We start from the raw sequence: 22,853 nt of genomic DNA on the forward strand, positions 1-22,853 counted from the left end.
ACCTTAGACCCAGCTCGTTTCGGGATAATAACCAGGCACGGGGTCTGAGCTACCCAACTAACTGCATGCCATGCTTTGCGCTCCGTAGCATGTGGCTGAAGGATCATTAACCATGCGCCATCCCCCAGCAGTGCATACTAACCTCCCACCCCAACTACTGTAGCTTCTGAACCCGCTGCCGCAAGCCTGGCCTTGGATCAGCCCTTGAGCTGTCTCCATTGCTGGGGAGAGAAAAGGAAACGGGGCTCTCCCATGACGAACAGTACTTGCATGGGACGTGCGGCTCCAAAAAGCTCCTTGCTTTGCTTTTGCTTGTAGCCAGTCCTGTTGGCAGAGGACAAAACCAGCTGTCTGATCAAGGAGCAACAGCTGTAGCTCCATTTGTTTCTGTCTCATGGAAGCTTTGCCTGCCTTGGCAACCAGAAGTCTTCTCTCTAGCTTCCAAATAGTGGACTAGACTGGAATTTCGGTATCGTGATGGATATTCAAACTACCATTCCCAGCATGCAATGTGGTCTGTCTCCAGCTGAAACCTCAATGTTGCATTCTGGGAACGGTTGCCTCTGGATCATACCTCCATGTAGAAAACAGGTACAGCTAGGGTTGTAGAAAGTCTTGGATCCTATTTTGATGGCTCCCTTATTTTAAACCTCAATGCAGTCATGTCCCAGCCACTAAGGACATGGGAATTTCAAATGCGATTATGACTTAACATTGTTCAGTTTGTAGGGCACGTGTCCTGGAGTGGGTCGAGCGGGCATAGGTGCCAGGTCCTAGCATGGACAGGATGGTAGTGTGATTCCCTAGCTAACTGAGATGCTATGAACCCACAGTACGGGGGGCAGTGTCTCAGCCTGGAGAAGAAAGGAGTCGGCTTGTGCTAGACCCCCAAAGTCTCTAACCTTCATTGAGCGTCACTGTTACTCATTGAGCTAAAGGCCAGTGATAGCCAAGTCAAAGCATCGCAGTTTCTCTTGCTTTCCCTCATATTCCCGCTGTGCTCTGCTGCATATTCACCTACGGTACTGAGAGCTTATCTTGAAAGAGCCATCCTTGAAGCTGCCTTACCCTCCACACTGGGAACTGTAGCATTTGTGGGCAGTCAGTTTTAAAAATCAGCATTTTTCAGGGAGGGAATGCAAAGCTCCTTGAATCTCTCCTTGAGGTGGCATCTGCAGAGGGTGAGGGACCATCTTCATTCTCTATGGTCCCTGCAGGGGCAGGATAAGAAGAGCTTAGATTTCCACAGGATAGGGCCCACAATGTGTTTTTCCCCTTTGTCCACTCCAGTTGGTCCAGTGACAGATGTTACCACTTTTCTCTTCTGTTTGTGCTTCTGGTTTGAACTCTGAGGAACGCCTTGGCTATACGTGATCCCGTAGAGACGCCGTCTCCCCGCTGCTCCTGTGCGCAGCTCCCTGGGTCATTGAGACAGAACTGCACATCGTTCTCTTCCTCTGGCTCACCTTCCTCCCTATCCTACTTCTCCCCCTACCGTTTGCCTCTGGGATAAGGTTTTTATTGGGGTGCAGTGCTGAGCTGTTAGTAGCTGAACTGCCCCATATTTGCCTGCAAATTTGTTTCCAGACTCCAAGGACCTGCGAGGCTCAGGGTCAAGCAGACAGGTGTTCCCCTAGTGCCTTCTGCACTTGCTGTGACATGGATCATGCACTTGATGGTTTGTCAGCAGGGATTAAGTCATGGCCCTCATCCCCAGTGAAGGCAGTCATAAAGTCAAGCCAGTCCCTGAATTCACCCTAAGGTTTTTCACAGACAAACCTGAGCCCTTTTGTGCAAAAAAAGTGCTCAGGCTCAGTCACCAGCCCTCACATGTGCAGGCTCCCTGCCCATCTGCATTGCCAGCCAGGTTTGGCAGGTGTACAGGCCCAGACCCATTAGCAAATCCTGGGGGCACAGTGGAGGTAGCTGCTTGACAGACTGGCTGAGTCCAACAGGCAAACCAATAAGGAAAGGAATCCATCCTGCTAACTGGTGCAGTGGCAGGTCCTGAGTCTGCTGCCATGGCAGCTTCTCGTTTGGCTTTGGCGGCTCTCATGCTTCTGTATGGATTTGTGCTTACAAGGCCTTGCACGTGACTGCATTGCCTTTCATCTGAAGATGCTTTACAAGGTAGGGAACTCCTTTGCTTCACAGATGGACAGACTGAGGTCTGGGTTAGAACCCTGGGACCCCAGACCTGCCTGAGCTCAGCACCTGCAAATCAGGTGCCCCATCCCATGTCCCTAGGGCCTTTAAAAGTTTGGCCCAGACTTCTAATGTTTTCTCCGTGGTGATGTATTAGATAAGCAGGTGGACTGCAATTGCGGCATAATGGATGTAAGTACACGGACAGCCATCGTTAGGCTCTCCAGTCAGAGCGCTGCAATGAGGACAGGGCATTCCCCCACTGCATTGCCTCCCCACCTCATCTGCATGCCTCTGCAGCACAGTCATCTGCAGTCAAGGCAGACCATGCCCTGTGCAAAGCCCTTCAGCACTGCTCTTGGAAGAGACAGATGGGTCCCTGTGGTGCGTGTGAGGGACTGTTCCTTTCTTGTAGAGCTCGCTGTCTTTTCCACAGTGCCTTCTGGCTTGGGAACCAAGACCCACTACAAGGCCCAGCACACTACCCCAGTCTGGCAATAATGACTCCCATGTGATCATCTCTTTAGATTGCACGGATTCAAGTCCTCCCGCAGTCACAGCATCTCAGCAAGAGGGTTGTACGTACGATGGCAGTTGGCGGTTGTGATCCACAGGCTGATCAGTGAAGTGGCAGGATTGGGTTCCTCTGCAGCTGTTGTCGAGGTGGTTACAGCTGGTCTGTCTCTGACCATCTGCAGGCTCATCTGATCTGGCATTTCTGTCCCAATCCCAACTAGTGGTGGATTTGCACAGACTCCTAGGCTGGACAGGGCAAAAGCAGTAGTGAGAGACACTGGTGCCGCTCCCAACTCAGTTAAGCCGGGGCAAACTGGACTAGTGCAAGTAGCATCTTTGCTGTCGTGCCCAGGCTTGCCGTGGTGCGGGTACATCCAGCAACTGATCCAAAAATCAGGGCCTTGGCTACACGGTAAAGCTTTCCCAGCAAAGCTTTTGCTGGCCTACAGCAGCTGATGCTGTCCTGAAGCTGGAGCCCATACATGCCTGGCTGCCTTCACCAGAGCCACACAGTGTCCTCGCAGCAAGTGGTCCTGTCATCAGCAGACATGATGCGCTGTGGGTGGGGACCCAGGGTTTAGAGCCACCAACTATGTCACTGGAGCATGTCCACTCGGTGGAGTGGGGAGAGCATGGTGTTCGGGGAGGTGGTTTGACTCAGGCGACAGAGAGGCTGGGTTTGGCTGGCTTGCGTCAAATTTGCGTGTGGATGCTTGCAGACCTGTGGCGACAGAAGGAAGCGTCTCTCGACAGAGCTTTGTAGTGTGGGCCAGGCCCTCATTTTTGTCATAATTATTCTATTCCTCCCCAGTCACTTGGCAGAGAATAGTTACTTCTCTCTCAGCTCTGGCAGTATTTTAGTTGTGGTTGGCTTAACTTTTGCACAGTGCCCAAATACATTGTGATGGACTCTCCAGGCATTAATTAAAACAGTCCAGCTTACAAGGGGACAGGCATAAAAAATCCTCAGTTTCCATTTATTTAAGGCAGATGAGAAATCAAGAATGGCTGCATGGACTCTGTGACCATGGACCTCATCCTGCTGTCACACACCCCGGTACAAACCAGGTACATCTCCCCTGAAGTCAGTGGAGTCATCCCTGTATAACCAGGCCCTGGTTTTCTCGTCCTTTGAATGTTCTGCTGCAAGGCTTTAAGCTTTTGATACTGTATGAGCTGAGTTTATAGGCGGCTTTAGAGACTTCTGAATCTAGGAGAGCATAGGCAGACACCAAACACCCCTTGTAAGGGAAGTGCACTGCTGTGTCAGAAAAGGCTGTCAGCCACGTCTTTTAAAGGGATGTGGCAGGGTTTTAAAAACCATGGGTTTCTATACACGTGCTCCGGGATGAATAGCAAAATTTGACTTGGGTTGCCCCCTCATGTTGCTGGCCTGATTTCCTTTCCAAGAGTCTTTGATTTTAAACTGAAATCTTAGCATCATGCACTTAAGGAAAGGTGTGAACCTCTTAAAGCGTTCCCTTCTGAACAAATCCATAACCTGAAAATGGGTTTAGAAACTCCTTCCAGATGAGACATGCAAACCACTTGCAGTCATTAAAGGACTTGCGGCACTTTCAGAGTAGGGGCAGTTACCACGCTCCCCGCTGCCTCAGAGTTTCATTTGGCTACAGCATTTCTCTTTGCTTCCCATCCTAAATTGTTTAACTTTGTTGTTGGGTGCTGTTAAACAGTTGCCACGTCTCACCCCAGAGGTGGCTGCATAATCGTAGCAGGTAAATAATCTACACTTATTGATCACAGTGGCCCCTTGTAGTCTCAAAATCATGAATATTTATCATATAAGTGTTAATTACTGCAGAAAGCAGCTTTTTGCTAAAGAACGGCTCTTAGGATCCCATGCAGGCGGGGTACCAAAGGCGCGTGCTGGTACAGCAGAGTAGCTTGGTGGTCTCCTCTTCTCCTTGCCTGGATACTTGTGAAGATCGCTGTAGCGGGAGTAGGGCTCTGTCCAGAAATAACAAAGGAGAGTGGGATGGAGGTGAAAGGGTAATGTCGGTGTTGGTATTTTCCTTGTTATTTTAACACATAAGGCTCTTTGTGTCTGTTGGTGAGTTGTGCTGATTGCAGCCTGCTCCAGCTGCTGTGTCATGGTCAGGAAGCGAGACAGCGGCTTGGGGTGGGCCACAGCCTTGTCTTCTCCCCCCGCCCTGTGATTCAGCCGTTAGCCAAGTCCCTGCGTGGTTCCATGAGTCATGTTTGCTCACCCGGCGCCTGGAGTACCACATAGCCCTCAGCCACCCAGGGCTAACATCACCGCAGAATAATGGATCCCCTTGCACGCCCTGTCTCCGAAGGGGAGTTCTGCCCGCAGACAACTGTCCCCGCAGGTCTGCAGCCCATCCCTCCCACTCCTGAGACACAGATGCACCAAAGGGGCAGGGACCAACCCAGAGCTATAGTTGGGCCCTGGGTGTCTGAGGAACCCAGGTCTCTCTTTCAAAGGCCATTTGAAAGTCACCAGAGCTTGGGCCCATTTAAAAATGTTACCCCTCACCTACCTAAGGGGAAATGCCCTGGTTGCAATGTCAACCAGCTCTAGCACAAGATTTAGTGAAGCTGAACAAAGCTGCTCTCGGCACTGCTGGAGCCGTTCCTGTTTGAAGCCGAGGCAGGCAGCCCCGATGTGAATTATAGGGTATGGCAGACGTGCACAGCTGCTGCAGGGACCACGTTCTTAGTGGCTGTAAATCAGTGGACTTGCACCAGCTGAGGGGTCTGCCCTCTGGGGTAGAGCGTGGCATTGCAGCTACTTGAGAGCCAGGTCTGGCTGACTAACTCCTGCCCCGGCCTTGCAGCCTGTAGACAGAGAAACAAAGGCAATGTGCTTTTTAAATTGAAGCTGGGGTTCACAAAGGTGCCTACGGACATTGGGTGCTCATGGTTGGATTTTCCAAAGCACCGAGGGAAGCATCACAAGTTCCATCACGGGTTTCTTCAGCAAGACACGTGTGCCTCACTCCCTTACACACTTTTCCAAACTCCCTTCCTGACACCAAATTCCTATAAACTGCTTTGAAAATCCCACCTGGTATCCTTCCAGGCACGACAGTCAGCAGCTGGTTCTGGTAATGCAAAAAGGGACATTGATTTTCATCTTGACAGTGACCCTGTTGAATTCGTACGTATTGATTCTTCTGCCTTTGCCACTAGAACAATGGTTTGACTTCAAACGCCGACAGACCACGAGTTAGCAGTTAATAGTTCCCCCTCCAGACGATTAGCGCTCTGACTCAATACGTCATGTAGGTTTCAGGGATCCCAAAGTATCAGGGAAAAAGCAAACTCCAGGTTGTCTTCCCCTAAGAAAGCATATGAAGTGCCTCAGCATCCCTTCTAAGCCTTTTGAATGTCCCATTTTGTTTATGCTGTTAGAAACCCTTTAGGGTATGGACTGTCACTCTTTATAATGTGCAGCACCTAGCGCTGGGAGGCTTTGATCTCAGCTGGGCATCTAGGAGCTACAGATCAACAGCACTCTCCACTCTGAGCATAAAGGTTATAGGGAGATAAACTAAATACTCGGATATGGGATGAGCCTAAACATCCCTGAGATACCTCCTAGAGAGATAGCAATCTCCTGTCCAGTTGTCTCGCATTTCTTTAGTGGTTGCTCTGTTGTTTTGCTGGATACTAAAGGGCTTTATGGGTGTAGAAACCAATAACCCCTATCCCTCCGCTGACCACCTGAGTCCTGCCGAGCCTCCCTTCAAACAGAAACTCTCGGTGTCCTAATTGCCTCGCCCTGACTGCAGATCCCAACGATGGCTGTTAGTGCACTTGCGTCCACCATCGCAGTTCATATACTTGTTGAATACATCAGACCACTTTCAGTCCAGCCCTGATACCCCTCTCCCACCAGACGTGGCTTGCAGCAGTTTGCCAGCCTCCACCTCTCGCATAGCTGAAAATGGCATGAATTGTCATAAATGTGTGCAGCCAGCGGGAGGGGAGTGCCACTGCCTCGCTGCATCTGTGTAAGGACCCGGCTGGATGCCTAGCTGAAGAAACACGACCTCTGGCATATCATTTTGTGCTTATACTGACCATGAATTTCATAGAAAGGTCCCCTTTTTCTGTTCTTCGGAGCCAGCATAAATAGCAGCAGTGGGACACGCTTAGGATAATTCCAGGTCGCCGTCCCCAAAGTAAACGTTTGCACGTCTCAGTCATTTATACCCCAAGTGGTCCCCGTAAAGAGGGAGAACCTGGAATTCGGCTTTTCCAAGGGATTTTCTTCTAGCCTTTGCTTAATAGGTTCGCTGGAGCCCCAGTGGCTCATCCATCCATGCAGTAAACGTTCTGGAAGGAAAACTTCATGAAACTTCACAAGCAGCTTTGTGCATTTCAAGCTATTGTTCTGTGGTTAGTACCACAAAAAAATGAAGATTGATTTCACATTGATGAAAACGCTTCATTTAAAATCATGCCCTTCCCTGTGTACCAGCAACAGCTGAGTTTGATGATACTGAAATAATTAGCATTAAAAAAAAAAAAAAAGTAATGTGCTCTCCAGCACTGATGCGGCTTGTGTATGTTCATGTTTTGCAAAAAGTCACCCAAGTGGGACAGTGAAACTGGATTCACTTTATAAGCCTAGTCCCACTGCCGATACCAGGGGTTCTCAACTTTTTTGGACTCGAGGCAGCCCTTGCTAGACTTGACGCACCCTCCATAACATTTGTGACTTGAATGGCACCCAGTTTCAACAACCGGATTTATATATTACGGTGCTTACTCCTTGCAGTGGGGGTAGGAGGTTGTCCAGGCAGGGGCAAGCCTGAGCATGGCTTATTTGCTTAGTTTTTCTGGTTATCTCCCAGCATCTTGAGGCACCCTCCAAAAGGTCTGGTGGCACCCAAGCGTATCCTAGGACCCTGATTGAGAATCGCCGGCCTATACCTATGCTAAAACTATATGCCCTGCCACAAAACGTGGTGGCATTCCCGATGGTGGAATCTGTTCCAATCTCAGAAGCAGCCGGCATGCTGGCAAGGAGCTCGCTGGCGCTTTTCACTTCTTGATTCCCCCGCTGGGGGCGCTGACCGTGTGTGGGTTGCAGACACTGCATGGGCAAGATTGTTACATCAACCCCAAAAACCTGATCCCATGACTTTGCAGTTGTCTTCCCTGGGAAACCCATGCCTGCTCACAGGCAGCTTGGTAAAGGCGCATCGAGACAGCGTCCCTGATTGCAAACGGTACTTAAGCCCAGGCTTGTCTCTAAGTGTGATTGCGTCCATTGAGCTAGGTAATCATGATCAAGCTTCTTGCTCAGGGTGGAGAAGAACAGTTTACTCCTGTGGGAAGACTTGAGCTCCTTTGATGCATTCAAGGGGCAGTGGGTGCTAGCTGGAGTTCTCTGCTTGGTGTCTTCCCTTGGCAGCCTAGCCTGCAACCTGAAATCCTGTTCCCATTTTCCTGTGCTTTGTTCTACAGAATTAGTTGCTGCACATGCAGTGGCCTCTCTCTAGCGATTGAGGGTGGCCTGTCATTCCTGGCAGGCCCTGGCCCACTGTCCTTGTATAACAAGTTGGCCTGTCTCGGTAAACTCTGCTTTCCTCCTGTCTTGGGTGGTAAGTGGTGTCACATGGGGTTTAATGTGCTCGCGGGTGCCCCTGCAGCCTGCCTGCTCCCTGCCACGTCTCAGACTCACCCCGATCCATCTCCAAACGTTCCTGAGCAGCTGCTCTGGTTTTTACCTGTGTCACAGCCTGACATGTTTTTTTAATAGAGAAAGTGTCTCCTGATAGAGCAGACAGGGTATTTTAGTCCCCCCTTTCCTGTCTGCCTGGCTTCAGCCAAGATAATGAGATGGTATTAAAGAGCAGCTTCTTTGAAGAAGAGAGGGCTAGACAGGGGTTACAGCAGGGGAGCCTGGAATCGGGACACCTGGGTTCGTTTTCCTGCCTCACCACTGGCGTTTGCCGAGACCTGGGACAAATCACTTGTGCCCTCATTTTACTTGTCTGAAAAACAAGGGCATAAGGCCCGCATACATCATTGGTGTTGGGAGGGTTAGCAAATGCTTTTCAGATGGTCTAAAATCCTCTACTGAAAGACGCTATGGAACTGCAGAGCATTGTTCTGCCGACTGTGCCAAAGTGGGGCTCGAACTCGGAGATTTATGCCTCGCGTACGACCTGCCTTAAAACTGCTATAGCAATATTTTATTTTAATCTAGTAGCTGTTGTCCTCTCGATCCTTAATATTGCTAAAAAGGAAGTCCCCCTTCTGTCAGGCAGACATTAAAAAACAACCTCTGGCAGCAGCTGTTCATTGTTTGTGCAGGGCCGACACCAGCAGGCCCCAAAGTTTTTCTGTCTCCTGCTCCCTCCCTTTGGTGTTCAGCAGCAAACAGTGTGGTGTCAGCATGCATGACACAGGCCACAAAGTATGCAGGGTCTTTCCCAGCCCAGCTCCAACCTCCCTAGGAGAAACTGGGACAAGGAATTGGTGCCTTCCAGCAGGAAAAGGCCCCACTCAGAGATGAAAGATGCCCTCATCTAAGAAGGTTTGACATAATTCAAAGGAAAATGTACAGTAATGCCAAATGTTTGTGAGTATGTGTGGGTGATGGTATCGCTATGGGAGGCTGCAGCTTCTTACCTGAGTGAGGAGAATGGTCTCTTCTTTCTCAGTCCAGATGGGACCAGATGTTCTGTCCTGGGTTTGCTTGCTTTGCTCTTTCATTCATGACATACCAGAGCCACGTGACCAGACTTTTGGAAGTAAGGAGCAGCCACGTACCCAGCTCGAGGTGCCCTCACTGGGCCCAAATCTCATGACTCACCTAGCCCTTCCTGGAAACTGGGGCTCTTTGCAATGTCTCGAACTGGACAGCCAAATCAATGGCAAGCCTTGTCCTTGGTGCCTTGGGCATCCCCTTACACAGGGGCATCAGGAGGTGGGGGCAAAGTCCTCTCAACCAGAGGAGGAGGTGGTGCCATGCTTCGACTGTGCAGCCTTTACAAGCGCGTAGTGCTCATCTCTTTCTTTTACTTCCCCCCCGTGCAGAGACGTGTGCCGTGAACAATGGAGGCTGCGAGAACAAGTGCCAGGATGCAGCCACAGGCGTGCAGTGCAGCTGCCCCATGGGCTTCACTCTCCAGGTCGACCGGAAAACATGCAAAGGCAAGTGGCCAGCAAGGGAGGGCCTGGTGTTTTCAGGGAAGCTAGGGGCTTGGTAGCTCTCCCACTGAGGGATCTCTGCTAAGAGCAATTTGATTTTATACATTATGGGGCAAATTCAGCTCCAGCAACAGTAGCCCATGCTCCCTGTGACTCGGACAGGACGTGCTGCTTATGCCAGACTGGAATCTCCTAAGGAACAGCTCTTTCGTCTCCTCCCCTAGTCACTCCTTATAGCCCCATCTGCCATTGGTAGGCATCTAAATACCTTTGTGGAGCTGACCCCATGGCAGCACCCGCTCTGATAGACCAGTAGGCTCCAACCCGCATTGAGGCCCCTGCCTGGATTGTCTGTTGTGCAACGTGGAAGATGAAAGCCGATTCACCTGCAAAAAGGAAGAAGCTCTGTCCCAGCTGCCATCCCCACGTCCACCTGGGAAGATGTGCCACACAAAGGGGTTGGCAGCCATGATCCCGGAACCTGCCCAGCTCAGTGGGGAATATCAAGGCATGTGCAGGCCTGACCACCTTAGTGTGGGGGAGCTTCAGTCAGGAGTCCATGTGCGGCTGTACGGCAGTGAGAGATCTTCAGGGCACGTCACTGCTTAGTCCCCTGGGGCAGCTTTGGGCACTGTGGTCTATGTGTGTTAACTCCCAGGGAAAGGAAAATCCCACTTCCCAGCCCCCACCCTGACTCAGCCCATCCCTCAGCCCTGTTGTTTCAGTCCCTTCAGAGCCCGTGGTTGTAGCTGCATCATTAAAGCCGCAAGGGTGAGCCCTGTTCCTTGTGAGGAAGGTTCGGCTGTGAAGCAACAGTGCGGCTGGGCAGCTCAAACACTGCACGAGTCTTAGATTCGTAGTTGTTAGGGGCTGGAAGGGACCTTACAAGACCATCAGGTCCAGCTCCCTGCACTTGGCCAGAAAAGACTGCTGGGCTCGGATGACCCCAGCAAGGTGGGCATCAAGACGCTTTTTGAGGATCGGGAGCGTGGGTGACTGTGCCACCTCTGGGGGGGAGTCGGTTCCAGAACCGCAGCACCCGACTTGTAAAGAAGTTTTTCCTTATGTCCAGTCTGACCGGTCTGTCAGTCCGAACCTGGGCTCCTTAGCTGCACTCCGAGCTCTGACAGCAACACCCTGCTGGGCCTGCCTCAGTTTCTGGATTTGTAAAATGAGATTGAAACCTCCCAGCAGAAACTTGAACCAGGCGAGATTTCCTGGTGCATTGTAGGAAAGGATGGTGTTGCGATGAAAGCACAGGACTGGGAGCTAGGAACTCTAGGTTCAGTTTTGATTTCTACTTTAGTCTTCTTGCAAGGCCTTGGGTGGGTCACATCCCTGGTTCAGGAGCCTGCCTTAGGTTCCTATTATTATTGCAAGTGGTAATGGTTCATCTCTTGCGTCTTGCTGCCAAGTGAATGGGCCCATTGTCCTGATCCTGCACAGGGTCAAAATGGAATTCATGTTTGCAAAGTGCTTTGAGACCCTTAGATAGCAGCTTTATAGGCATGTGGGTTATTAATGTGGACCCTCTGTACTGCCTGGGCAGCATGGGCCTGGCTGTGTTGCTTGAGCTATAGAAGGGAAGGTTGTTCTGGCCGAGGACTTACTTTCAGCTGGGTTGAGAATGGAATGGGAACGGCAGCCTGTTCCCAGGCAGTTTTTACCCGTGAAATTGTCATATATGAAATGAGTTGTGGGCACACATACCAGGCTCCTTGTTCTGTAATTGAAAGGAAATCCCATTTACATGGCTGCCAATCCTTTGGCTTTGAATTTAGCCCATTCACTGTCATAATTCTAGGAAGAGAAAGGAGAATTTGGGAATTTGAGAGTTATACCTACCTAAACGCGTGTGTGTGGGGATGTGCGCGCAAGTGAAAAAGAGCCAGTAACACACACACGTGCGCACACACGCACATACATGCGCACACGTGCACGCGTTTGGAGTTCCAGATACAGCTGCATTGTGTGCCATCCCTTCAAGGGGAGACCTTTGACCCAGGCAGCCCCCTTGAGAGAAGGTGGAACTCCAGAAATGGAAGGCGCCTGCATTCTGTCTTTTGGCAGCTCCGGGAACTTGACCTTAGTTGAAAGGAAAGCACCATTCAGCTGAAAGCCGTCTACCTGCCTGACTGATTCCAGACCCTCTCTGCTTCATTATTATTTTTCAGAGTGCACCACCTCTACCATTCTGCAGTTCCAGGAAAGCATAATAACCTGGAGCCATATCCCCTGTGTCTGGGATTTTATTACAATTGCGAGCTGTTTTACAGCTAGTTCACTCGCAATAATAAAAGAAAAGCCACAACCCCAGAGAGCTGCAGCTGTCGTCCTGGAGCTGATGAGCTGGGGGTGGGTGTGGGGGAGAAGCTTTGGGAAAAGTCTGCCTGAACTCCTTCCTGGGATTTGTCTGCCTGGCCTTGTTCTTTTTCACAGGCCGTTTCCTAGTAGTAAATATTCTGTCTCAGACGGGGCAACCCACCTCACCACCAGCCTCTTAACAGGCTAGAGAAGCTCTCTGGAAATGCAGGAGATGATTTGCATCTTAGTCACTTATTGCACAAAAGGCCAAGTAAAAGGTTTAGGAAAGCCTCTATTTGTTTTGTACAACTACTGTCCTTGGAAGGTCACTCCCCACCCAGGGTTGTTCGTGCTTTCTCTCTTTCTCCCTTTCCCTCACCCTTCCTTCCTCTCCCTAATGCTCACATTCCCAAGGTGCCCATAACCCTCACCCCAACTTGTCACTTCACAGAGCCTTGTGTCTCTGCTGTAACACGTGCTCTACCCAGGGGACATGAAAATGCTTTGCCAATGTTAACCTTTCTCCTACCCCTGTGATGGACGTGTGCACTATAGCCCTCCTTTTACAGACTGGGAGGCTGATGCAAAAGGAGGTGAACTGCCTCACCTAAGGTCATGATGAAGCAAGTCAGAGGCAGGAATGGAAGAAGAACCCAGGAGCCCTGGCTCTCTGCACTAGCCGCTGGACCACCTGCTCTTGCATTAGTCCTCAACACAAGGCTTGTGGCCAGCTTGGGGCCCACAAGACCCTCGGAGGTTGTGCTTGGCCATGGGAAACATTGCTTTCCAGCCGTGTGCATTTCTTTGGGTGGATGGGGAGAGTTCAGTCTGACATTGGCTGCAGCACGTCGCTTGCTCCATAGCATGTTGCATTGGGACCAACCAAGCAGTATACTCCTCATGTCCTGTAAGACCCCCACTCCTGTACCCACAGGAATCAGTAGCAAAAGTCCCATTTACTTTAGCAATACAGGATCAGTCATAAACGCCTGCCTCTCCTAGATAGTTATTCTGCAGTCCCCTTTACCATAGTGTGTCCCGGCACCTCACACCCACCTGAGAGGCAGCACACATCTGTTATCCCCCTTGTACAGATGGGGAACTAAGGTCCATAGAGATTTGGGGCATGGACAGAGGAACAAAATGAAGCAAGAGGTAAGGAGGTGGGAACTCACTGCATATCAGTTGCTCTGTGGTACTCACTCTTACCCCACGGCAAGTGAAAACTAAACCTGGGGCCTCAGGGGTCCTCAGCTTCGTGCTCAGGCCTCTGGACAAGTGATGCCATTACCGAACACCACCTCCATACCTCTCTCGATTGGTCATTGCAAGTGACCGCTCTAGCTTGGTCACTGGCGATGGGTAATAGGCCCTGGAGTCTGATCCTCCCTCCCCTCTCACAGATATCGATGAGTGTGGGCAGAACAACGGCGGCTGCGACCACATCTGCAGGAACACGGTGGGCAGCTTTGAGTGCAGCTGCAGGAAAGGTTACAAGCTGCTGATCAACGAAAGGACCTGCCAAGGTAAGAGTCGTGCCAGAGCTGGGCCATCAGAGGTGGCAGCAGAGGCAAGTTCTCTTATGGGCTGTGGGCCCTTTTCACAGATCGACGCATGAGCCTCAAGGACAGCAAACTACAGAGGGTCCCCAGGAAACCGCAGGCCTCCAAGGGTGACATGGTGTAGCTTAGCCCTTCCCAGTTTAGGGGCTGTGACTCCAAGTGGGCTCACAGCAGCGATGAGCAGGGTTGTGCAAAGGGCTTTGTCTGAGCAGAGTTGACCAGAATTGGGGCCAGAGTTGCTTGACCACCCTGTGTTCTCCTCAGCAGGGGTGAGCGGTGGTGCAAGTCCTCTGTTGTTCTCCTGGCAGCTGCCAGGGGCTGGGCACTTTCGGGCTGGCCCAGCTCTGAGCATTGTGCGCTTACAGATCTGGCCGAAGAGGGCTCCTTTAGTCACAAGGTTTGGATCCCAGACTTCCCCACAGGTTCAGCCTACAGTAGAGATTCTGGGACCCAGCAGTGACATTTGGATCGTGATGCAAACTTCTTCATGCTTCAGGGGGGGGTGATGCATTGTGCGATCTCTGTGGGTCTGTCTTTTGAACACTCAAACCAAGTTGAAATTCCAGCCATGGCCCCGTTCTCACTCAGTGGGGACTTCAGGGGTCTTGCGCCAGTTCTCAAGCACCCAGGTGCTGCAATTGCAAGTATCACAGGCAGGGCTGTGCCCGCATAGGAAGCCCAACCCCAGTGGCAGGGTGCCGCCACCCAGCACTGCCTGGCCATCTGTGCCCTCGCCCTCAGCAGTGATGGCAGTGACCAGTGGGAGGGCTGTAGCTCAGCCTCCAGCTCCAGCCGGTCGGTGATGGTGAAAACCTTGATACACAAGCTGGGACTGCCCAGCCACACCGCCTTCTCTGTGGGCACCGCTGCCTTGCCCTGGGCCTGGCCCTCAACACCCTCCTCCCACCTCGTTATGCTGCCTGGCAGTGCCTGCAACGGCTGGGAGGAGAGGGAGCTTTTTATCCCACTGCCCTGGGCAGCTGGCTCCAATCAGCTCCCGTGCAGCTGGGCAAGGGGTGGACCCCACTGCCCAGCCCCGAGAATTAGTTGCACCTGAAGTCCCTCCACAGCTCCCGCCCAGCACGAGCGGCAGGGCAGGGGGGGTGTGAGACGCCCCCTGACCACAGTGCTTTGCGTGGTCACCCACACTGCCCACCTCTAAGGCTGGCTCTGTTCACGTGATGTGGCAAATAGCAGCACACATATGTAACGTGTACACACACGCAGCCGTGCTGTGCACTTTCATCCCTCCGTAGGCATTCTTGCTGACACACACACAGGCATGCATTCTGCGTGGGTGACGTGCATATTGCACTCCAGGGCTCTGGCGACATTCCCCTAACCCTGTGCTGTCAGGATGGCCTGCAAACCCAGAGGGACATGCAGCCCCATTCACAGCTTAGCACGCAGATTAACACTCAGACACGTAACTGCTTTTACAGACAATTCGAGCTGTTTATTGCACTAGGCCTTTGCAGGGGATGTGGGGAGAGAGCAACATGAACTCTGTGGCTCATATTCGCGCACACCAGCTAGTTTCTTGCTTCTCTTGAGAGGCAGTTGGAGGTGAACTGAGGTTTGCGAAAGCTTGTGCTCTTTCTATATACATTTTATTCAGTTAGTCTATAAAGGTGCAAATCTTCCTGCCTTCTGACATGCCTCTCAGGACCATTCATGGGAATCACAGAACCTCCCTATTTCACCCGGTTCCCTAGAAGATGCCCCTACTGAGTGGGAAGACATGGGGGGGAAAGGGCAGCTGAGGCCCAGTCTGGGGTTTCAGCGTGGTTCGTCACTGCTTATTTTTACTGCGGGCTTCAGAGACAAGACAGGGGCAGGGGTGGGACCTCAGGCCCAGACCAGGCAATCCTGGAACAGTATCTGTCCTACCACTGCCTTCTATCTCCTGTGAGCTCCTGCACCTGGATCAGCCGGCTGGGACCAGGATGGTGCGCACAGGGAAGAGAAGGGAGGCAGCCTGTTGTGTCATGGCTGGCATAGGTGACACAGAGCAAGGACTCCTGGTTTTCTATTCCCAGCTCAGCTATGGCTTGTTTCTCTCTGCCTCCCTGCACCTGCATTACCCTGGGTGGAGGGAGGAGGCTGGTGCTTTGTGATCCTCGTATCTGAGTCCCCTTGGTGCACACAGTGCTACAAGGCCATAAGGGCCAGTCCCTGCAGAGCCCTGGTGTAAGCCAGGCCAAGCACTGAGGCCGTCCTGCTTCCCTGGGCCAAAATCTGCAGGCAAGACTGGCAGGGATGTGAGGTGGTACAGATCTGGTATCTGGGGCGTGCAGCCAACTCTGGGCAAGGGGTAGATGTGCCTTCAGGCTCTGACCCCTTTCATCTCTGTCCAGGTTCTGCCTTCTTGGAAGTTTTACACGATCGCGGCAATTAAGTTAATGAAGCCAATAAATGAAAAGAACCCCTTGGGCTGGGTTCACCCCCCAAACTGCGCATCTCCGGGTAGAGGAGAAGGAGCTGGCACTTCTGGCACCAGGGGGCCCTGCCAAGAGAGTGTGCTTTCCTAGTAGTGCATGGGCTGGCCACACAGCCTGGGGAGTTTGGAGCTGCCTTCCCCCTTCTTGCATCCCATGGCAGGACCTGCCCTGCCGGGGCCCTGACACGCTGGGATTTAACCCTGTGCCTTGCAAATAACTTGCAAAGTGGGGCAGCACAAGGAGCCCAGAAGCTGCTCACCATGCTAACCTGCCCCCTTCTAGAGGTCTGGTTGGGGCTCAGAGAGGCCAAAGAGCCTGTTCCTGCCTTGGAGGCTCTTGCTTTAAGATCCAGAGGTCCCAGGTTTGGTCCCAGCTGCCGCCAAATCTGCACCCAAGGGTTCAGTGTCACAGAGGCTCAGGGAACTGCACTGGGACAAGGAAGGGGATGCTCTGCTCTCCTGTCATGTTCAAATTAATGGGGCAGGTGTTGCTGCAGACAGGATTGTGCTGGGTGTCTGGTCAGGGCATCCTTGTGGGCATGGGATTGGTACCAGCTTTCCTGGGGGACACTGGAGATGAGCAGCAGAGGAAGCAAGGCCCCCAAGTGTCTGCTGCATCACGGGGCTTGTTACGCCTGTAGAGCAGATCCTCTGGTTGAGCTCTGTGCCTTTCTGCTCTCCCCCCAGACATCGATGAGTGCTCCTTTGACAGGACCTGCGACCACATCTGCATCAACACGCCGGGGAGCTTCCACTGCCTCTGCCACACAGGCTACACGCTGTATGGAGTTACCCACTGCGGAGGTACAGGGGAGCTGACCGGGAGGAAGCCAGAGGGAGGTGGTGTTTATCCATCCCTCTCTTCCTTTGCATTTCCTGCACAGCCTCCAGTCCTCCGGTTGCACTGAGCTTGTGTCTGTCCTGAGCAAGCAGCCCAAGCTTGTGGCTAGCAGAGGTTGGTTAGACTGGGGGTGCTCTCAGAAGTTCCCAAAGTCACCTGGCAGAGTCAGTCACCAGTTGCTTTCCCATTTACCAGCTTTTTAGCCCCAGGATCTACCCAGTATGGGAACTATCTCCCTAGGGCTAGGGCTAGGGCTAGGGCTAAGGCTGGGAGCCCTGTGGCTTGTGCAGGCTAAGATTGGCAGATCCCTGGAGAATAGACTGCAAGGGACAGACCTGCCTGGTTTGCTAGGAAGGGAAAAGGAGGAGCTGGGAGCTATATGGAGCCTGCTGGGGTATGCCCAGCTTTACTGTGTCTGATTCCAGACAGCTCTGGATTTGCTGTGAAAGAGCTTCAGATTCAGAAAAAGCTGTGAACATGCATTCAAAACCGCAGGCATCCTGGAGGGGTCAGAGCCTTCCTGCTCCAGGGAAAAGTTGGTTTCTCATTTCCTGGAATAGAAAGGAGGTGTCTCTGGAAGCATGGGACCCCCAGAGCTGGTCCCTGGGGTATTACCTTCAAGAAGGTGGTGCTGACCATCCCGTCAGAGATGGGCTGGATGGACCTGCAGGCTGATCCAGTCATTCGGGTCCTTTGCTCCTCATGAGGGATAAACACCTGCTGCGCTGTAGATGTGAATTTGTGGGGGGTGTTCATTTCTGAAACTGGAGATTAGCAGGCCAGTAATCTGAAAGGCCTGGGGGAGGTCATGGACAGGAGCTAGCCCACATACCCCTCCAGAAGGGGAGAGGATAGCAGGGGGGCTGCTGGATGCAAATACCGGGATCCCCTCCCTGCAGCTGAAGGCCCAGGGTCCAGATCCTCTCAGGGATTCAGGCTGCTGCTTCCTTGGCCAGGCCTTCCAGTAGGCAGCGGACCAGCTGCTACTGCCCAATAGCTTCCATGCAAACCCCATGCTCCCTCACCTCCTGGGAAGGGCAGAAGCAAAGCAGCAAGAGGGGACCCCCGTCTTCTTGACCACTTCTGCATAGTGGGAGACGCTGCTCCAGAACCTGCATTCCTTATCAGCTGCCCCGAGGCTGCTAGAGGCCAGGGGGAGGGGAGCGGGGGGAGCAGGCAGAGGAGGAGGCCTGAGAAGCCAGACATGAGTCTCTGCAACATCAAACAAAGTGACAGGGGCGATTTGCGACTTGTCCGCTGGAGGAGACTGGAGGGGGAAATCCCCCGCACTTTTGGCATGAAGTTGGGATGGGCCGTGGGGGAGGGAACATCAGAAAGGCTTCAGTTGAAGTTTCACCAGGCAGAGCCCCGGGGTGGGGTGGGGCAGGGCGGGCCTTACCCCCCGGAGAGGGGGAAGGGGATGAAATGCTCGGAGGGGCTGTTGGAGCATGTTGCGGCAGCTGTGCGATGAGCAACCCGAGCAAGGTGGCTTGAGATCCACCCCCCCAATTACCTGGATTAAGGGAGAGGTGTAAACACATAAGAGCATGCATGCCCCACACGCTCGCCAGCGGCAAGCTCCCACGCTGCCCAGCACATGCCTGCCTGCAGACACAGCCCCGCCGAGCCCACGAACATGCACCTTCCAAACCCTCCTGCCCAAGGGAGTTGCAGCAAAGTCAGCAGCAGGATGCCCCTTATGGGGATCCTTTGTAAGGGTTCAGTGTCAGGCCCCTACACTGTCCTAGCCAAGGGTGGTAAACCCCAGCCAAAATGCAGCAGGGCCTCCCAACCACCCGGGCCCAGTGCCGATGCCCTCCTCTGAGCGCAGTGTGTGCATGCACCGATCAGCTCCATCAGACTCTAGTCTGGCGGCGACGCAAGTTCCATCAAGCCCAGATTCCCGTAAGAGCCGTGCAGCCTGCCCATGGATTCCTTGCTCTTCCGCCTGCCCCCAGCCTTGCTGACGTCAAGGGGCGTTCACTTCAGCGAGCCCAGGATTTCACCCACTGGGTGCTGTTCTGCTCCCAACCGGCATGCCCATGCAGCTGTCGCTGGGGGCCAAGTGTTTAGCAGCAGACATGCAAAGGCACATGCATGTCACTACAGACCCAGAGCCACAGGAGCTGAGCACCAGCTCACCCAGAAATGCTCTCTTGCCTGTGTGCTGGCTGGGGCACGTCATGTTGCTGCAGTGCTCCTCCTCCCCCTGGGAGCAGAGGCGATTCTCAAGGAGGTTTCCTGGAGAGCCACGTGCCTGGATCAGACGTGTGAGGCCAAACTTTGTGGGGAGCGGTTGTAGGAAGTCAGGAAATGCATCAATTGCCCTCCTAGGAGTCCCCGGGCCTGCAGTACACAAGAGGTCAGGCCAGACCAGTCTTTTGGCCTCTGCCTTTATGACAACGTGGGAGGAAATGTGTGGGAATTACTCTGCTGAGTGTGTAATCACTTGAGTAGACCCTCCTGCTTGCTACTCCTGGCCTGGAACGTCCCAGAACAGCTGTCAGGCTCCCACTAGCAGGGATATTTCACACCAGGAGCAAGAAGAAATCTACCTCAAATGCAGGCTCGGGGACCTTAGCTGCCTGGGGCATGCTGCTTTGAAGTGGGGTGCACTGATGGAGTGTCAGGGGTGGGTGTCGAGGGGCCTGGCTGTCAGCTGCCTTTTGAACTCAGTGGCCAAGTGTTTCCACGCAAGTCCCAGCTGCACCACCCGCTCCCCTTAGCTCCCCACTGCTCAGTGCCTTCCTCTTCCCTCACCCACTGTGAGCCTTCCCCACTCCTGTACCTGTGCCAGCCCCTGCCCAGTGCCCTGGGTTCTTGGCAGAAGAGGGCAGATTTCCTGAGTGCCAATCAGCAGAGACCCTGCAGCACTTGTGACAATGGGCAGCTGCACTTTGGCTGTGGGCCTGCCCTTCCCTCCAGCCCCTGGTGGAGCCTGCACCTGCATTTGTGGGAACTGCAGTTTTCATCTCGTTCCACCAGTGCTTCCCCAGTGGCGTTAACTGGGTCTGAAAATCAGGGCATAAGTTGGGCATCCAAGCTTGCAGGCCACCTTTGAGATGGGGCTTCAGTGACTTGACTAGGATCACATGGGGAGGCAGGGGCACAGACAAGGGCAGCTCCCAGTGCTCCTGTTTTTTATTGTTCGCACCACTCCTAGCATGGACGGTGGAAGCCAGAAGACCTGTCCTGCTTGCCCCACCTGTGGTTAGTCTCACTGAGAGGCTGCAGTGGTGACACCTCCCACCTTCTGCATAATAGTGGCCTGGTGGCCTGGGCTCTAGGTCAGTGTAAGCAGGCTCGACCCAACTTAGCATCATTCAGCAACCGCCTCGCCTTGCTCCCCACAGACATCGATGAATGCAGCATCAACCGAGGAGGCTGCAAATTCGGCTGCATCAACACCCCTGGCAGCTACGAGTGTACCTGTCCCGCTGGCTGCAAGTTGCACTGGAACAAAAAGGACTGCATCGGTAAGTCGGGCCTGGGGCGTGCTGCTGCTGCCATCCAGCGGCTGGACCTAGACTGGCAGGCCATGAGCCACTGGTTTCCATTTATTTGTTGCACGGACTTGAGGAGTCAGTGTCTCTGCCTGGGGGGGATTTTGCTGTTTTGGGGGTCGGGGACAGCAACAGCCCAGAGCCCACTCCTTTCTGGGCACAGAGCTTGCCCATCCCACGCCTGCTCGGAGCACCAGACCAACAGGAAGCACCTCCACTTGGGGCTCCAGAGTGCTTGTCTCGGTGTCAGTTCAAGGCCAGGGAAGGGTGCCAGCTTAACTGCCCGGGAGGCAGGAGACTGGCCCATCCCCAGCGCTGTACCTTCTGGCAGAGAGTGATGAGGTTCAGGACCCATGGCCCAGCCTGTGCTCAGCTGCTGTGCTGGGACTGCTGGTGGAGGGACCAACCAGTGTCAGTTGTGGGGCAGACCTTTGAAGGGGTCTCCAGTCAGGAGACATTTCCCGTTTGCCCCCACGCTCATCTCCCAGGGCCACTGCAGTCAGGAGAGGAGAGAACTTGGGGTCAGGTAGGGTGGGATCCTGGATGCTCGCTTAGGAAGTGGAAATAAGGCATAGACCTCTCCTGGTCAGGTTCTGTTTGCTTTGAATACAGTGTCCTTTTTCCCATGGGAGCCTAAGGCACTTAGCTTAGAGGTGGTCTCCCTGGCCCTCGCATGCAGCCACCTCTGGGGAGCGGGGCACAGCAGTCATTTGTGACCACCCATAGGGACACTGATGTGTCCTGTTGGCTCCCCTTCACTGCCAATCAAGACATGGGACAGGCACAAATTGAGCACAACCCCTTCCCAATGAACGAGTGAGTGAGACCCCAGTAGACACCTTTATATCTCGGTGGTCTGGCAAGTCACAGCCCCAGGGTGGGCCAAGAGTGCATGGATGTGGGCACCCAGAGGGTCCCACTCATCCTTGCCTCGTGGCACCTGTCCCCAGAGCCTGCTGCAGGAGCAGGTGGTGGAGGCAGGAGGAGAGCTGCTGCCCTGACGAACGTGGGGTGGGAAAGAGGTTAGTGTGTCCTTTGTCTCGGTGTTGCCCGTGGTGCAGCCTGTGCTTGGCTGGCCACCATGGGTCACCTCTGCTTGTCATTACCAGCCAGTGCTTGTCGTCCTTCAGAGCTGGTGAAGTGCCTGGTGGGCTCTGCCTCCCACCGGGCCACGCTGTCTTGCAACAAGAACGGCAAGAAGGACAGCTGCTCCCTCACCTGCACCTCCAAGGCCCGCTTCCTGCCAGGTATGCACTCGCAGCCCTCAGGCCTTGCCCCCTCCAGGATCTGTCTTGAGGGCTTGAGCTTCTCTGGGCAGTTTCCATCATGAAAGACTTTACAGGCTGGGCATGCAAGAATCACCTTGCTCCTTGCTGAGGTGCAGCCAGCTCTGGGGTGGGTCATCGAGGCTGTTATACAGCACAAGAGAGCAGCTGAATGCCCAGGGAGAGCTCAGGGACTTAGGCTGCACAGTGTCTACAGCTCTCTGCCTCTAAGGCAGGGCATCACCTGCCCGTGTCTGAAAGCCCTGGCTGGGACACTTGGCACCCTCCCACAGGGCTCCCCATCCACTAAACCCCCTGCTCCACAGCTGGGCTGCAGGACTGGCCTGCTTTTACCCAGGCTGTCATGGCAGGGACGTTTGGGATTGGAGGGAGGGGGCTTCAGGCTATGTCTTGGCCTCTGCAGCTGGCTTGCCTGGACAGTCCCTTTGGTAGCACCTTTGATGAGCGCTGCCTGGAGGTTCAGAGACTGACGGCAGATCGAAACCCAGAGTTGTTCAGACACCGAGGTGCTGCCTGCTCTCTGGATACTTGCTGCTACCGCTGAGCTCTGAGGGCAGCACCAGCCAGAGGTGTCTTTAGGAGCCAGGCTACACAATCCTCCCTTTTTTTGCAGAGTCTGACAGCAGCTACACGGTGAGCTGTGGGACGCCCATCCAGCGCCAGGGGGCCCAGCAGCGGCCTGGCAACAGCAGCCATCACTGCGTCGGTAAGCTCGCTCTCCTGGGTCTGTCCAGGGCTCCCCCAGCCACCATCGGGGAGGCTCAGCCAGTGCCCTGATGTTTAGCACCTGCCTTTTCTTTTAGAGACTGTCGCTGCTCCAATCAAACAAAAAGCTTCCTTCAAGATCAAGGACGCCAAGTGCCACCTGCACCCACGCGCAAAGGGGAAGCAGGATGAGTCGGGGAGGCCTGGGGCGCCAGGTGAGGCTCCCCCTTCCCTTGGGCACTTTGGGGTGTGAGCGTTGGGGGCAGAAGAGGATGGAGCTGATGGCCTCCACCACCTGCCAGCTGCACAAGCTCTGCTGCAGCTGCGAAGGGAGGTGTCTGTTGGGACCCCCTGTCCGAGGGAGCCACAGGAAAGATAATGACCCTCTGTCCCTATCTT

At 53.6% G+C, this 22,853-nt stretch overlaps 1 protein-coding gene across 3 annotated transcripts in view; it reads left to right on the forward strand.

Moving 5' to 3' along the window:
- The window catches only part of SCUBE3 (signal peptide, CUB domain and EGF like domain containing 3), a 115,746-nt gene that overhangs the window by 83,777 nt on the left and 9,116 nt on the right, over positions 1-22,853 (forward strand). For all 3 annotated transcript variants that reach the window (XM_025206047.1, XM_025206049.1, XM_025206048.1), the window contains 7 exons: positions 9,700-9,816; positions 13,521-13,643; positions 16,807-16,923; positions 20,314-20,436; positions 21,573-21,710; positions 22,363-22,455; positions 22,553-22,669. In XM_025206047.1, coding sequence (XP_025061832.1) covers positions 9,700-9,816; positions 13,521-13,643; positions 16,807-16,923; positions 20,314-20,436; positions 21,573-21,710; positions 22,363-22,455; positions 22,553-22,669 — 828 coding nt within the window. The remainder of the gene's footprint in view (positions 1-9,699; positions 9,817-13,520; positions 13,644-16,806; positions 16,924-20,313; positions 20,437-21,572; positions 21,711-22,362; positions 22,456-22,552; positions 22,670-22,853) is intronic.

This window comes from Alligator sinensis, unplaced genomic scaffold (genome assembly GCF_000455745.1).
Source record: "Alligator sinensis unplaced genomic scaffold, ASM45574v1 scaffold872_3, whole genome shotgun sequence".
NCBI classification, from domain to species: Eukaryota; Metazoa; Chordata; order Crocodylia; family Alligatoridae; genus Alligator; species Alligator sinensis.